General features: G+C 42.3%; 1 protein-coding gene across 6 annotated transcripts in view; it reads right to left on the bottom strand.

Moving 5' to 3' along the window:
• Window positions 1-223: 223 nt before the first annotated feature.
• The window catches only part of PRDM15 (PR/SET domain 15), a 32,871-nt gene continuing 16,725 nt past the window's right edge, over window positions 224-16,369 (bottom strand). For 3 of the 6 annotated variants that reach the window (XM_054290041.1, XM_054290045.1, XM_054290046.1), the window contains 16 exons: window positions 15,459-15,640; window positions 14,070-14,164; window positions 13,239-13,326; window positions 12,386-12,553; window positions 11,142-11,236; window positions 9,718-9,849; window positions 9,211-9,345; window positions 6,732-6,895; window positions 6,213-6,292; window positions 5,428-5,547; window positions 4,614-4,745; window positions 4,033-4,116; window positions 3,671-3,846; window positions 2,489-2,569; window positions 1,942-2,154; window positions 224-881 (listed from right to left, as the gene is read on the bottom strand). In XM_054290041.1, the coding sequence (XP_054146016.1) occupies window positions 399-881; window positions 1,942-2,154; window positions 2,489-2,569; window positions 3,671-3,846; window positions 4,033-4,116; window positions 4,614-4,745; window positions 5,428-5,547; window positions 6,213-6,292; window positions 6,732-6,895; window positions 9,211-9,345; window positions 9,718-9,849; window positions 11,142-11,236; window positions 12,386-12,553; window positions 13,239-13,326; window positions 14,070-14,164; window positions 15,459-15,640 (2,428 nt within the window). In that variant the 3' untranslated portion in view covers window positions 224-398. The remainder of the gene's footprint in view (window positions 882-1,941; window positions 2,155-2,488; window positions 2,570-3,670; window positions 3,847-4,032; window positions 4,117-4,613; window positions 4,746-5,427; window positions 5,548-6,212; window positions 6,293-6,731; window positions 6,896-9,210; window positions 9,346-9,717; window positions 9,850-11,141; window positions 11,237-12,385; window positions 12,554-13,238; window positions 13,327-14,069; window positions 14,165-15,458; window positions 15,641-16,369) is intronic. The other 3 variants (XM_054290043.1, XM_054290042.1, XM_054290044.1) reach the window with 3 other exon arrangements.

Raw genomic sequence — 16,369 nt, 5'->3', positions numbered from 1 at the left:
TTGGAAACAAGTGACATGGTATGGCTGAAAGGGTTTTTGTACATCACAAGTGCTGCAAAATTTAGGATTTCCCTGCTTTGGTTAAGGTGTGCAATGATGCACCTGCCAAATCTCAATCTTGGTGCGCGACTGCAAGGGGGTGCTAAATTTGTGGTGAGATTTTTTTTTTTCTTTCCCTTTCTGTTATTTTTTGAAGTGTAAGGTCTAGAGACAGCGTGAGAACCTCAGACCGGGGTGTTGCAGGGTGATCTGCCAATTTCAGCTTAAATTTCATTGTATAAACGACGAAATTCAATTCCCATCTCTGTTTGGTATCCAGCAAACAATCCTAGTAGAAATTTTCCAAAGGTCAGTGTGTTTTTCTGTGTCTCTGAGTACTGTCCAAGCCCAAGTATAAATTAGTAGCTGTACATCTGCTGCTGCTGCTGCTCTGTCTGGACGGGCTGCTGGCCCGGCTGCTGCGGCGCGGCCGGCGCCGGGGGCTGCAGCACATCAGTCTGAGGCACCGACCTCCAGCTCAGGGGGTGCTGTTCTGTCATCTGGGGGGTCCCCAGGGGGGCAATGGAGTTCACCAGGGTGGTCAGGTTTATGAAATGGGCCACGGACTGGGGGTTGGGAGCCTCGGGCTGCGGCGGGAGCTGAATGTCGCTCTGGCGGTTGTGCAGCACGGCCGAGCCGCTGACGGTGTCGAAGGTGACGGTGAGGATGGAGCTGTCCAGCTGCAGCTGCCTCTCGGGGGGACACAGGTGGCCCACGGCCACGGGCTGCAGGTTGGTGAACTGGGTGCCAGCTGCCGTGGTGATGGGGGTCACGGTGATGTTGGTGAGTCCCACCGAGCTGGAGGGTGCTGAGACGTTCGGGTCGCTGAGCGTCACCACCACCTGAGGAGAAACACAAAGGACACTGAGGGTCAGCACCACCTGAAGAGAAACACAAAGGTCAGCACCACCTGAGGAGAAACACAAAGGTCACTGAGCATCACCACAACCTGAGGAGAAACAGAAAGGACACTGAGGGTCACCACAACCTGAGGAGAAACACAAATGTCACTGAAAGTCACCACCACCTGAGGAGAAACACAGAGGTCACTGAGGGTCACCACCACTTGAGGAGAAACACAAAGGTCACCACCACCTGAGGAGAAACACAAAGGTCACTGAGGGTCACCACCACTTGAGGAGAAACACAAAGGTCACTGAGTGTCACCACCACCTGAGGAGAAACACAGAGGTCACTAGGGTCACCACCACCTGAGGAGAAACACAAAGGTCACTGAGCATCACCACAACCTGAGGAGAAACAGAAAGGACACTGAGGGTCAACACCACCTGAGGACAAACACAAAGGACACTGAGGGTCACCACCACTTGAGAAACACAAAGGTCACCACCAACTGAGGAGAAACACAAAAGTCACCACCAACTGAGGACAAACACAAACATCACTGAGGGTGACCACCACCTGAGGAGAAACACAAAGGTGACCTCAGCCTCAGTGACCTGATCACTCAGATTCTGAGTGAGCACCAAATACCAGGGAAGTGCTGGTGGGCTCACATGGTGCCAGCAAGAGAAGCCACACACAGATGGGAAAGTAGGAAATTTGGAATGTACCAACTTCCAAGTGTAGAAGTAAGATGGTGATGGGAGAGAGGGATATGCAACATTCAGAACAAACAGACAAATTAACTTTCACTCTTTTAATCCCAGCTTCAGCCAGTGATATCTTCAGCAACCAAATTGATGCCAACACAAGAGGGAATGAAACAAACATGAGGAGCTTATTGGTCCAATTTCTTGGGTTTTTAAACCCATCTTTGTGTTACCACAATTTATCCAATCAGCTCCAAATGTTCCAACCACTCTGTTGTGATGTTTTTTAACCAAAAGAAGGGTTATCCCTCTAAGCAATGGCACCCATCACCCTCCTGCTGCAGCTCACCTGTTGGATGCTCTGCACAGCTGAATTGGTTTCATCTCCAACATTCCCTGTGAATTCACCTTCCTTCTCTGTGTATTCACTGAAGGCAGGGTCCTCAGGCACTTGAGCTTCCTCCTCCTCACCTGACTTTTGTTTTCTTTTCTGGCCACTTTTAGGAGCTTTTACATGCTGCTTCCCTTCTGGTAGTTCACCCTGTTCCAAGGCTAATTCCGGCTGCAGCAACACATTTCCAAACAAAACATCAAGTCCTTTTGCTTAGTGAGGTTCCAAGTAAGAGACAATCACCTGAAGCTGGTTTACTGTCAGTTCTCAAGCAAAGAAACAAACTTTAGCAAAATCCTGACTCCAGGGATTGAGACCTCACCCTGTAATTATGTCCTGCCTGTTATACAACCAAGCAGATCAGCAGCTTGTGGCTGCTTGGACATGTTCCACTGGGGCTGACTCTCTAAAAAAGCACATTCCTCACCCATCAGCCCACGCCCAGCTGTGTTCTGTACCCACAAAGTGCTGTCCCACCTCCCCCTGCAAAAGGCCTGGAGCTCACCTGAACAATCCCAATTGAAGAGGCATCAATGGTGGTTGTCTCTGGCAGTGGCTCTAAATCATCAATCCTCACTGAAAGAATCTGAACACAGAGAGGTGTCAGCTGCAGCACTGCAAAGCACAGTCAAACAGCACAGCATTTCCCTGATAAACCCCATCACCAAGCAAAAGTGATGCAATCTTAACACTTTACATGTAGTACTTATTACAGGGAGTTAACTGTGGCTTTTTAAAATAAGCTTTTGGCATATCACCTTTTCCCTCTTGCTGAAATCCAGCAAAATTTAAACACAGTAAAAGAACATGTCCATTTTCATATTCTAGACAGAACATAACCCTCTGGGACGTGATGCATTCCAACATGTTTGGAAAAAATGAAATATTATGTTAGCATTTCAATTTATAAACCTATCAACTGTGTCCTATTTCATTATTTTCAGATGAATCTACACATCTCAGCTCATCAAAGAATGGAGACAAATTGCCCTCTGGATTTCAGATATGTAGCTGCATTTTAAATCCCCAAATCAATAAACAAAGCATTTTGTTGACTTCCTTCACAATCATCATGATAAAACAGCAAAGCAATGCTAATGAAAAATTGGTAGTTAAAAAAAAATTTTAAAAGCCTCAAAGGGAACAGACAAGCCTTAATCAAACCTAAACAGGAAATGCTGAGGAGAAACAATATTTAGAACACAGAAAAAACTCTGGGGTCAGACAAAACATCCCTCTAATCCACATTCTCTCCAGTCAGCATTCATCTTTAATACTGAGAATAATTTTGCATCATCAGCAGATGCTGCCATCACCTCTCTATTCACCACTTCTTTCAGATCACTTCTGAATACAGGGAACACAATGGAGAAAAAAGAATGCATTATACTCACTAATGGATGGAGACAAAACATGAAAAAAACATACATTTAAGCCAGGGTAGAAAAAGAAAAGAGATTTAAATGATCAGAACTTCATTTTTAGGGACTGAGAATCAGATAGTGAAATGGCTCATTCAGTTAAGTCCATGTTTGACAGATACTACTTAAAATTGGGCCCAAAAGAACAGGAAAAAAAGGGAGAGAGGGAAAGACAGTAATTCCTTTCAAGTCACCAAAGGCCATAAACATTAAAAAAAAAAAAAAGAATTAAAAAATTCCACAATCCAGCACTCAAACTCACTCACCTCTGGGTGTTTACGTCTCATGTGTCGACTCATGGACGCCCTGGTGGAAACCTTTGTGCCACACAGCTGACAACTCTGGGCTTCCACCTTGTCATGGGTGAGCTGGATGTGCTTCTGCAGCATGTAATCAGTGACATACTTCTTGTCACACACTGAACACGTCCACTGTTTTCCTACTGGTGGCAGAGGGAAGGAAGGAAACCCAATGGATGAGCACCAGATTGCCAACACCTCAATGAGAGCAATAACTGATGTTTGGTAACAGGATGTGCAATGTTAGCTCCAAGACTGGCCAGTCTAAATCAAAATTAAGGAGCAAAATTAAGGTATTTTTGTTGGATACTGCTTTTTAGAGGGTTTACCTGTATGAATCAACTTGTGAGTCTCCATTGTGTTTCTCTCACTGAACGTCTTGCCACAGAGCTCACACATGAAATCTTTGATTCCTGCAGGAAAAGCACATTTGGCACCTGTGAAAGCAGCCTAAAGGAATCTGGGAGAATTCTGAGTTTTTTATTAGTAACATTAAAAAAATAAAAATCACAGACAAAAAAAAAAGGCAGAAGCCTACCTTCACCAGCTATTTTTAGCTAAACCATTCCACTATATCCAGCAGAAAATAAATATCAGAGAAACTGATGTGGGAAGTAAAATTATGTTTTGGGAAATCACAACTTGAGCACTAATTTAAACCCCCAACACTGCAGAGTTACCCTAGACCAAGAACCTTTAACAAAAGCAGAACTTGATACCAACTAATCTGCATTTATTTGTAGAACAAGGGGTCCTGGCTGAGGACAGGACAAAATCTCACTTTTCAAAGAGCAGAACATGCACATTTTTATCTGTTTTTGTCATACTGTTTGACTGCTCTAGGTAAGAATTCTCTTGGGAAAGATTTCACTGATACAGTGCAACTTTTGTCCATCTCTGGAGCTCTCACCCGTGTGTCTCTTGTAATGTTTCAGCATGTTGACTTTCTGTGCAAATTTTCTGTGACATTCCTTGCACTCATACTCCTTAATCCCCTTGTGCAGCTTCATGTGGTGACGAAGGGCATGTTTTGTCTTCATTCCTGTCAGGCAGAAGGCACAGGACACTTAGTCCATCACTCCCACCTTCAGGGGAGAAATCAGGCTCATGGTGTTAACCAACAGCTCTATTTTATATTTGCTGCAAGTCCACAGTTCCATATTTTTAATTGTTTATGTAGAAATGCACTTCATCATTATTATTTTAATTCCAGGAAAAAAGCTCTGGAACATCTGAGTAATCACTGATAGAGAAATAGTAGGGACAAGCAAAGATAAAACACCCTTAGAAGTGTCAGACTTACTACTGTCTTTTACTAAAATACCAGCTCAGATTTGTTCAAGTTGTAACATGAGAAATTAAAAAAGTCAAAGTGACTTTGACTCTTAAGGCTCTTACAGAGAAAAATTATTTTTTAAGCCTGTAAAAAGCCTATAATGAAAAGATCAACTTACATTTCCTTTTGTGCTGCAAATCAGGCATTCCTCAACTTGACAGAAACAAATGCTACTAAAATCAGTGTTGTGTTATAGCCCATGAAGCCAAACTGTACAAAAATAGGGCAGCTCGTGTAACAACAATGCTCCTGATTAATCCATTTTCTACCTCTGAAAAATGCAGGATTTACAGCACTGGCATTACTCTCAGCATGGCAGTTGTTTTAATTCAGATATTCACCTGCTACTCAGTATCACAATGAATGGAAAACAAGGCAGCAGACATACCTTTGCCACACTCTGCACACAAGTATTCTCGGATATTATCATGGACTCGCATATGTTCTTTTAACATGTCTTTTCTAGCAAATGATTTGCCACATTGCTCACAAGCATGACTTTTTACACCTTGAAAATAAATTTAAAAGACAACATAAACAAAAAAAAATGTTAATGAGTAATGTGCATCTCCTAAAAATTGATTAAAGTGGTGAATTAGAGGGCAACAGCCCACCTATGCTGACAAGCACACCTTTCATGGATATTGTAGCCCAAATTAAATTACAAGACTTTGAAGAGAGAGAAAAGCTGGCTTTTTGTGTGAGAAAAAACAGATAAAGCCTGAGGTAGGAGAAGACTGCATAGCATGAAATAGTAATGACCTGTTAAAAATGATTTTGCAATAGCAGGTTTCAGCCTGTGTAATGGTGAGAAGGTGGCATGGAGAAGAATTTGGGGAAGAACAGAATACAGAACTAGGGGAATCCTGCAAACATATTAACTAGGAATTTGGATTGTGTGTCCAGATCAAATCTCTTCATTAATATTCCCTGCTTTAGAAAACTGGTTTACTCTAAAAGAATAAATATTATATTTGTCTTGTTGTGTCCAGATCAAATCTCTTCATTAATACTACCTGCTTTGGAAAACGGGTTTACTCTAAAAGAACAATATTATATTTGTCTTGTAATGTAGAGTGAAAATCCTCTAGCCAAAAAAAAAAAAAAAAAAGGCAGGTACTGGTAACAAATTTCTCTTTAGTATTGATAATTATAAAGAAACAACATTTTTACCTGTATGTATAAGCTTATGTCTTTCCAGATTTCCTATACTGTTAAAAATCCTGCCACAGATTTCACATGGATGGATGTATCTGAAACCAAAGAGAGCAAACACTGTGATTCTTCTCTCAAGGCAGAGGTGATTCTCAGGCATCTCTGTCACTAAGTGTATTTCAATTTGCTAATACTAATTACTCCAAAAGTTCCTTGAGGTTTTTCTAAATGAGCCTTAAGAAACCCCCAAGCTGACTGCAAGCTTGGAGCAGTCTGGCATTGCTATACACTCAATTTTTTGCAAAACCATTTATTAAAACCACTGATTTACACTTTGCAAAGCCCAAACTGAGGGGCTGCTGACTCATCAACCTGTGTGAAGCCAACCACCAGCCACACACATTTCAAGCTCATAATAAACATTTTAACCCCAATTTCAGAGTTATTTTAGTCCAGCCAAATTCCCTAAGAGCACCCCAGGTGGCAGAACCATTAGAACTGCAAGCAGGCAGCTCTTCCCAGAGGAACAAGCCTTACTTCTGCACATTGGGGTCGGGCAGGTTCTCCCTGTGGATGACCATGTGCGCGTGGTACGTGGCCTTGAGGGCGAAGCGCCGGTTGCAGATGCTGCAGCCATACCCCTTCTCCTTGTGCACGTCCATGATGTGCTTCAGGTACTCCTTCCCTCTGCCAAAGGTCAGCTGGGGAATGAACCAATAGTGAATGCAAGGGCAAAAAAAGTCCTTGGGCACGAGCAAGTAACATTGAGCAGACACAAATATCCTGTGTCGCACTAAAATCCTGTGTGCCACTGGATGAAAAACCTGTGGCAGCTGGGTTTAGGCCTGAAACTCTTTGGACATTACAAGCACGCTGCTACAGGACATCAATTGACTCAATTTCCCTGGATGGAGATGGTGTTTCCACTTCTGCACAATAAAAGGACCTTGAGTGGTTCATGCACTGAGGAACAGCCAGGTTTAACCTGCATCAGCTCACCCTGACTACAGTGAGCAGTTTTGGCCACCACAGTACAGAGATGACATTAAACTACTGGAGAGTGTCCAGAGAGCTGCAGAGATGGTGAAGGGTCTGCAGGAGAAGCCTTGTGAGAGCCACTGAGGGCACTTGGTCTGTTCAGCCTGGAAAAGAGACTGAGGGGAGACCTCACTGCAGTTACAGCTTCTTGTGAGGGGCAGGCACTGATCTCTGCTCTGTGGTGACACTGACAGAACTTGGGGAAATGGCCTGAAGTTGTGTCAGGGCAGGTTTAGGTTGGGTATTAGGCAAAGGTTTCTCCCTCAGAAGATGGTTGGGCACTGAGCAGGCTCCCCAGGTTCTGGTCACTGCAGCAAGACAGAGCTCAGGGAGTGTTTGGACAATGCTCTCAGGGACATGGTGGGATTGCAGGGGCTGCACAGAGCCAGGAGCTGCACTCAGTGAGCCCTGAGGGTCCCTTCCAGGCCAGATGATTCTGTGATTCTGCAGAGTGAGGACACCACAGATGGAGGAAATGCCTGCTGGGCTCTGGGGCCATGGTGAGCTCTTGCCTGCACCAGCAGCTTTGGCAGCAGCTCCTGAAGGGCTGGAATCTGCAGGCACTGCAGGGCAGTGACCCTGGCTCAGCTCCTGGAGCTACAACAGACAGGTGCTGCACTACTGAGCTCCAGATGTGCACATCCAGATGTGCTCCAGCATGCCAGGATGAGGTGCCATACTGACATGGCCTTTTGCTGCAATTCTGGAACTAGTCAGGGCATTTCTAACAGCACTGCACAGCTTGCTGAAGATGTACTTTGACACCAAGTAAACCAGATTTTTTAAGAGCTCAGAAAAGAGATTTCTCCAAGAGTTATCAGTATTTGTTCTCCCTTTGGCTGTTCAGTGTCCCCATCTCCTCACATCAAATCCCATTTTCCACAGCTGTGCCCTTACACAACTGTTTACTTCACAAACACCTGCAAAAGCACTAAAAAAACCCCAACTTCCAAAAAGGTCTTTCTGATTTGAATGGCCCAACTGCCCTCACTTTTTATATAGTTTATGTACCCAAGCACACAATTTTATATAGTTTATGTACCCATGAAATGTCAGGCAAGAACACGATGAACTGCTGTGACACCACAATTTCACATATTTACTGACACAAAATTAAAATCAGTTTGCACTGAAAATCATCTCCCAGAGAAGAAAACTGAAATATTATTACCTCCAGGTCTTAAAATGAAGGTAAATTAAGAACTTTCACCACATTAAGTGTGGGCTGTGAAATCAGACTGATTTCCAATGGCTGAATAACCAAAAATCCCCTGTCCCTGAGTCAGTTTTGCTGTTCTCATTGAGTGGTTTTGCACCACACCTGCCCCAGCACGGTGTGCTCACCCAGGGAGGGCACACAGTCCTTAAGGACCCATTATTATTTCTTTAGAAAATAGCAAAAGCCACACAGTGAGAGGTCTAAAAAGTCTTCCCCTCTCAGCTGACAACTGAGTGAATTACATTCCAGCAGCATTTCCAACACCATCCTGTTTGCAATGGAGCAGGGTGAAAATAAACAGTCACTCTAAACATAAGCAGCAATCTTACTCCTCCAAACAGGATATCCACAAAAAAACCTTCTGACCTCATAAAAATTAATCAATTTGTGGACTCTATCAATCAGAAATGCTGCCACCATTTAAAGTTGCACATAATTAAAAGGCAGTTTGAGATCTAAGTGCTCCTTTATTGATCCTTCCTTCAGTTTTGCTTGTTTTCTTCCTCACAGGAAAAAGTGAATGTGTCTGTCTTTCCTTTCTTTAGTGTTTATCATCCCCCTTACTGGACACCACCTCAATTCTCATGGAACAGCCTCAGTTCACAGATCAGAGGTAACAGCACTGCAGAAGACAGCAGACCTGAGAACTTGCCTTCTCTTTGAGAGCTTTAATGTTATTTAAAATTCTGAATTATTTATAAATTCCCTCACTCCCTCCCCCATCCCAAAACAAGTTAATTTGAAAGTATTTAAAGCTACCTGGCACCTTTTGCAGCTATACTTGTGAGGCTCTAAATCTGCACTTTCATCAGAGTTGTCATCATTTTCCTCTGATGAGATTCCAATTTTACCAATGAACTCTTCCCTCTGGTGATCATCCATTAGGGCTATGTCCTGTGTAAAATAAAGGGAAAGAATATTTTGTTTTTAATCTATTAAACTTCTTCAAAAAGTAAGGCCTGGTCACCTTTTGCTGCCATGCAGATTGCTTTGCATTAACTGCTGTAATATTATTTATTAAAAATATCCTCCTGCTTCATTCAATCCAGAGTTTCTCTGTCCATATAAAGAATAACTTATTCAAACGACTAATATTATTTTTTCTGCATATAAAAGGAATTTTCATGTAAAGAGACTCAGCTGGTACAGTATTACATCAATAAAAGCATCTTTATCAGCACCACTGAGTGAAACAATTCCCTTTTAATTTCATTTCATTCCTAACAATTCAGTGTTGGCAAAACAATCTGATTATTAACACAATACCTTAAAATGGACATGAATATGATCTCTCAGCACATCCACCCTGAAAAATTTCCGTCCACAAATCTCACAGGTGTATTTCTTGTCTCCATGTGTTAGGAGGTGTTTGTTCATGTTGCTCCTACATGAAAATACCTAAAAGGAAAAGAGAAGGAAGGAAGGATTTTTGGATCATGTCCAGCAGGGCTACAGTTCTTTGAAACCTATCCAGTGACAGAACACATTTACTGTCACATTTACTGTCTTTTTTTATTCCTTCTGGCCAGAAACATGCAGGAGCTCCTGTTAGCAGTCTGCCTCAGAACTGCTGGCATGGCAAAATCCAGGGGCAGAGTTCCAAGGAACTGACTGAAACTGGCCATTTGTCAGGGCTGGACTTCCAAAAAAAGCTGCAGCAGAATTATACAGAGTAGAATTTGAAATATTTAGACAGCATCTTTTGAATCACCAATGTTCCATCTATCTCTAAAAAGATTTTGCCACAAAATCTACCTTGACTGGTATGAAACATATCCAAAGCATCAAAATCAGAGGCCTGCAGATCAGCTGAAGAGTTCTTGAGTGCCTTTTGCACCATGAATCATTAAACATTTATAAAATCACAAGTTAACCCCACACTCCTCGTGACAACAGTGACTTATGATCATGAGTGTTGAACATTCAAATGCAACCATGCCATGACTACACCATGAATTCACTTTTATTCCCCATGGAAGAGGATTCCCAATGTTAACTCCAGCTGTTTACAACCAGCCAGAAAAACTCAATTTTAAATAACATAAGCCATGAGACCCCACTGACACACACAGTGGCCATGTGACACTCTCCATTGTGCTGCATGTCCTGAAATTCACTTTTGCTCTCATCTCTGTGCTAACAGCTCTCCCCATCCATGGCCACGGTGGGCTTGGATAAATAATGGAGCTACAGGTGTTTCAAGAGGAATATCCTGACTGGACTCCACACCCTCCATGGGCAGCTCTTCCAGAGCTCTGCCACCCTCAGTGTGAGGAATTTCTTCCCTATGTTGAGGTGGAATTTGTTGTGTTTTATTTTATGGCCTCTGCTCCTCGTGCCATTGCTGAGCGTGGAATTCACATTCTCTGAACAGAGAGACATAATTCTCCCTCCCAGGATTTTGCCTAGAGAAGCACAGAGAGAACAGAGATAAGAATTGTTTTCTCTTCTTCTCTCTGTGCTTCTTCAGGCAAAATCCTGGGAGGGAGAATTATGTCTCTCTCTGTTCAGAGAATGGGAATGCCACAGCTGAGCACCACCGAAAAGAGTCTGGCACCATCCTCTGACACCCCTTGGAGAGATTTAAATGGATGGATGGATCCCCTCAGTTTTCTCCTGTGTGGACTGAACTGCAGCACCCTGGAGGCACAATGCAGAGCCTCTCATGGCACACTGGCACCAGCTCCTACCTTCCCACACACGGGGCAGCCCGAGGGCTCCTTCTTGTAGCGAACCATGCTCTCCGTGCTGTGCTCAAAGTCTTCCCTCTTCACACGCCTCACCCCTTCACACAGCAGTCCCCATCAAAAAAAAACACAAAACAAGAAATAAACCATGGCTTTCCACTCCAGCCTGCAGGCCTGCTCACAAGGAGACTGGGAAGGAGAGTGAAACACTGGGAAGGGCCTCAATGCAGGGTTGAATTGGTAACAAAAGGGTGATTTCTAAATTAAAATGTGTTTTGAGAATATAGAAGCAGTCTGCCAAAGTGATGTGTTATGGCTTATTGGTTATTAAAGCAACTATAAAGTGACTGAAAACACTTTTGGCAAAAAGATTTTTGTCAACACCAGGAAACAGGCAGATCTAGTAGGCCTTGGCACTTCAATGTGGTGTCTGGCCCAGAAATTCACCCTCACTAAGACAGAGAGGAGAGGAAATCTCTAAGGAGAGATGCAACCATCCAGCATCAGCTGTAATGCTCAGAGAGGATTTCAGACCTCTTTCTCTGCTACTTTCAGGAGGGCAGAGGGCTCCTGCTCTTCTGTGACAGCTGAAAATGAGACACTGCCAGTGTCATACAGCACCTTGTCCTCTGGTTCAGGACGTAAAATAAACAATCTGGCTGTTTTTTTGTTAAAAAATATCACTTTTGGCTTTATCATCTAAGGCACTAACCACATTCTAATACAAGTTGAGCAATGTACCAACTTTTTCCAGTCTTTGAGTACCTGTAATAACCTCAGATGCTTGAGACTTTGAACAGCAAACTCTCATAACCTCATTTTCATATATTCTCAAGTGTTTCAAAGATAACATGCTGACACTGTATTTATATAGTGGTCACTCTCAGCAAGTTAACTCTCCACCTTCAGATTTTCAAGTTACCACACAAATTTTAAAAAAGGAAGAATAGGATGCAAAGAAAGAAAAATACATAATTAAAATACAAAATTAAAATACATAATTAGCTAATCTAAACTGCTTCATAATAAGCCATGCAGCTTCCACATGACTGTTAACACCTCTCGACCCACTACTGTTATTTTTCATAAATGTCATATTTTTCTGAAACTTGAAACTCTTGATCAGGTAGCTGATTAATAAAAAGACAGCCACCATTCAAGATATAATGCACACTATGATTTCCTAACCTGTCCACTTTCACTGCTGTTTCAGGAGAAATAATTAGGTTGATCTGCAGTAAATTTACCTTCCAAGTGCCGCCTCTGATGGTCCAGCATGACATCCTTCCTGTAGAACATCTTATTGCAGATCTCACATGCAAACTTCTTATCCCCATGTTTTTTCTTGTGTTTTGAAAGGTTGCTGTTTGTAGAGAAGAATCTGAAACACATCTCACACTGGAATGTCTTGTCATCTGTAAGCAAGAGAAAGCATGCAGGTCTTTAGAGCTGAAAAGAGGTTTTGTATGTTTGTGAGACAGGCGGTTCCTCTGTTGGATCTGGGTTTTAAACATGGAATCCATCACTCTGCTCTAAGGGCAATTACCTGTGTGATTCTGGACTGAATATTATTGTGGGGCCATAAAAGTAACCAGGGTGGCATTTTTTGAGCATAAGATCACAGCAGAAATAATATGAGTAACCACAAGGGATGGCTATGGGAGAAAAGCACAGGTTGGAGTGATACTAAGAAAAAAACATTTAGAGACTACTGCAGAAAGCTGAGGAAAACTGCAATCCCAAAAAACTACATATTAGCACTAATATTGGTCCTGTTTCCAGTTCCTCTGTTTCAGAGGAGTGAGGTGGAACTTAGTTTTAGGGAAAAAAGTTAAACAGAGATTATCTGTGAACAAAGGAAACACCAGTGAAGATATTATACAAGTGAGGGGAAGATACTAAAAAAACCCAACTGCTAAGTGGATGTGTTGCTGTACAGATCATCAGTTATACTTTTCTTATCAAAAACAGGTTGCTTGTTGTGATGATGACAAAAACCTAAATCCCTACTCCCCTTCTGTAGTTTCTCTGCTGAGATGGATTTGGGGACATCTTCCCAGAATGAAGCAGAGATGCCAGAGGAAGAGTTTCCATTCTCACCTGTCCTGCAGTTGTGGAATTCCAGTGCACTCTCTATCCGAAAGGCCTTTTCACACGTGGTGCACTTGTATCTGTACTCACTGTCCACCTGAGGATCACAAACAGGAAAGGCCAAGTCACATCTGACAGAGAAATTCTAAACCTCAAACACCTCCTCTGTTTTCTGTTCTTTCCAATTTTTAATCCTTCAAGAGAGCATTTATCTACACAGTGGTGCAAAATTCTGATGCTGTATTATCCTGCCATGCTCCTACATCTGAGCTATAAAAACCCCAAAAACTATCCTCCTGTGTGGATGTGGAACATCTGGTCCAACACAGACACAGAAGGTTTGAGAAGCAAGATGTGATCTGACTCATCTTCCAGAAGAGGTGGCAACAATCTGAGAGTTAAGGACCCTGGTGCCAAGCAAGAATGGAAATTGTCACTAATAAGGTGCCACTACAGGTGTGTTTGATATTTCTATGGCAGCAGCATCAAAAGGGAGAGTTCACACATTAAAGGACTGATAAGTGGGGAGAAGTCAAACAGGACAAGCAAACAAGAATGGAACAATCCTATTTAGCAGCATAACTCAAGTCAGATCTCACCTCTGTATCATGCAGGTCCAGCTAACTCCAGCTTGTCTTGCTGGAATTAATGCCTGAAACCAATTTTCTACAGGAAAAGGGTTTGCACATGCTCAAAAGCACTTTTCAAATCCATCAATTATTCTAAAATAAGATGTTAACACTCCCTTCTCTGTCCCTTCTCACTCCCATGGGATACCTGCTCACCTGGAATCTCACTGTGCCTTTGCACATGAACCCTGCCAGAGCCCCTTGCACTCACTTCATTCCTGCTGTGCTTGTAGGAAACGTGCTGCTTCAAGCTCTCCTTCCTGCTGAACAGCTTGGCACATTCCTCACATTTAAACAGTTTGTCACCTGAGGGGATCAATCAAGATGAAAGGGAAGTAGTCAGTGATTGATAATAACCAACTCCAGGCAGGCAGGGGAAAACAAAGCACAAGCAACTGCAAACACACAGGCTAGTGATGAAAAATTTAGTATTTCAGCAGAGCTAACCAGTGGATTTTAATCATTTCCAACAATTTTGGTTTAGTTCCCCCACCCTTTTTCAGTGGTGATTTTTCATGGAACCCTTAGAATAGGACACAGACCCCTGGAACTGCAGATCACAAGTGGAAAAACACCTGACACTTGCACAGCTGCTACCCATGTGCCTGTGGGGGTGATATTTATGTATCAATTTAAAGGCAATAAAAGCTTTGGAAAAAACATCACATCCTTGCCCTCATTTAAAAGATGTAACTAATTCAAATTCTAAATAACTTCAACTTCAATTCTGCATTATCTATTGCATTAGATAGCATAGATAGATAACATAGATAGATAGATAGATAGATAGATAGATAGATAGATAGATAGATATCTTCTATATCTCAGAATAGAGATCTTTTCATGCTTTGGTCTGAAAAATTAAGTTTCCCTCACCCATGTGCCTGTGAAGGTAGGGGTGATATCTATATATCAATTTAAAGGCAATAAAAGCTTTGCAAAAAACATCACATCCTTGCCCTCATTTAAAAGATGTAACCAATTCAAATTTTAAAACTTTCAACTTCAATTCTACATTATCAATTGCAATAGATAACATAGACAGACAGACAGACAAATAGATAGATAGACAGATATTAGATAGATATCTTCTGTATCTCAGAATAGATATCTTCTCATGCTTTGGTCTGAAAAATTAAGAGTTTCCTTCACCCATGTGCCTGTGAAGGTGATATTTATGTATCAATTTAAAGGCAATAAAAGCTTTGCAAAAAACATCACATCCTTGCCCTCATTTAAAAGACGTACCTAATTCATATTTTAAATACTTTCAACTTCAATTCTGCATTATCTATTGCAATAGATAACATAGATAACACAGATAACATAGATAGATAGATAGATAGATAGATAGATAGACAGACAGACAGACAGACATGTCTTCTATATCTCAGAATAGATATCTTCTCATGCTTTGGTCTCAAAAATTAAGTTTCCTAGAGAGACTTAAAAGAAAGAAAAAAGCAAAACCAGCTCTTATAAATACATATCCCAGTCCCTAAAACGAGCCCTGCTGTTTAACTCGAAGGTGGAACCAAGACATAAAATCAATGAAAATCAAGACATAAAATAATCCCAGCCAAGGGAAAAGCCAACCCACCATGAGAACGGATGTGCCTGCTGAGGTTGCTGCTGTTCTGGAAGATCTTACTGCAGATGCTGCACTGATAGACCCTCTTGTGCTCCCCCAGCTGCTTTATCAGCTTCCGCCGAATCCCGTGTCTACTGGAGAGAATGAAACTTCTTTTGAGGGACATGGTGTTTTGGTGATGAGCAAACCTACTGGATTAGAGAGAAAGGCAGGGACTGAAAGCTAGCCCACAGGTTGTAACAGAGCTAGTAAAAACTAGAGGAGTGTTAAACTCAGCTCCTGGCAGGAGCAAGGGGGCCTGGATGGAGCTTGCCCAGCTCCAAGGTGCTCCCCTGGCCACCCCCTGGAAGCTGCAGGTGTCACTCGTTCCAGATTTTCTTCACCCAGAACCAACAAGGCAAAAAGAAACAGCAGAGGTTCTCTTTGCAGGCCCCTCAGAGGGACAGAAAGGGTCTGTTCTGCTCTGAAAACATCAGCTCTAGCTCAGCTTGGGAAGCTTGGCAGCCCCCATGTCAAAGCTGCATTTGGGCAGAGGGCAGCAGGGTGCCAAGCAGCACTGTGCCATTTCCCAGCACAACCAGCTGCTGAAATGACTTTGGATGGCTCTGTGTCTGCTAAGGACTTCAATATATACCATTACTAGCTAATTCATAAAAACTGAGTGCTCTATTATACAAAAAAAAAAAAAAAATTCAAAAGGCCAATTTTCCCAAGACAAAAAGACATCAAAGAATCTGAATTAATCATGTGATACTTAAGAGTCTCCCTGAGGTTCTGTTATACTGAAGTTTTCCCCTCCTACTGCTCCAAATCTGAAGTATCAAAATCAACATGAAGTCATTCATGAGCTAAGATGACAAGTAAGACTGAATAATAATAAAAATTAGTAACATATTCTGAAAGAAAAAATCTCTTTGCCT

The sequence above is a fragment of the Melozone crissalis genome, unplaced genomic scaffold, assembly GCF_028551555.1.
Source record: "Melozone crissalis strain CALT ecotype California unplaced genomic scaffold, PUWL_Pcris_2 ptg000075l_1, whole genome shotgun sequence".
In the NCBI taxonomy this organism is placed as follows: domain Eukaryota; kingdom Metazoa; phylum Chordata; class Aves; order Passeriformes; family Passerellidae; genus Melozone; species Melozone crissalis.
This window is presented reverse-complemented; position numbering and strand designations above follow the sequence as displayed.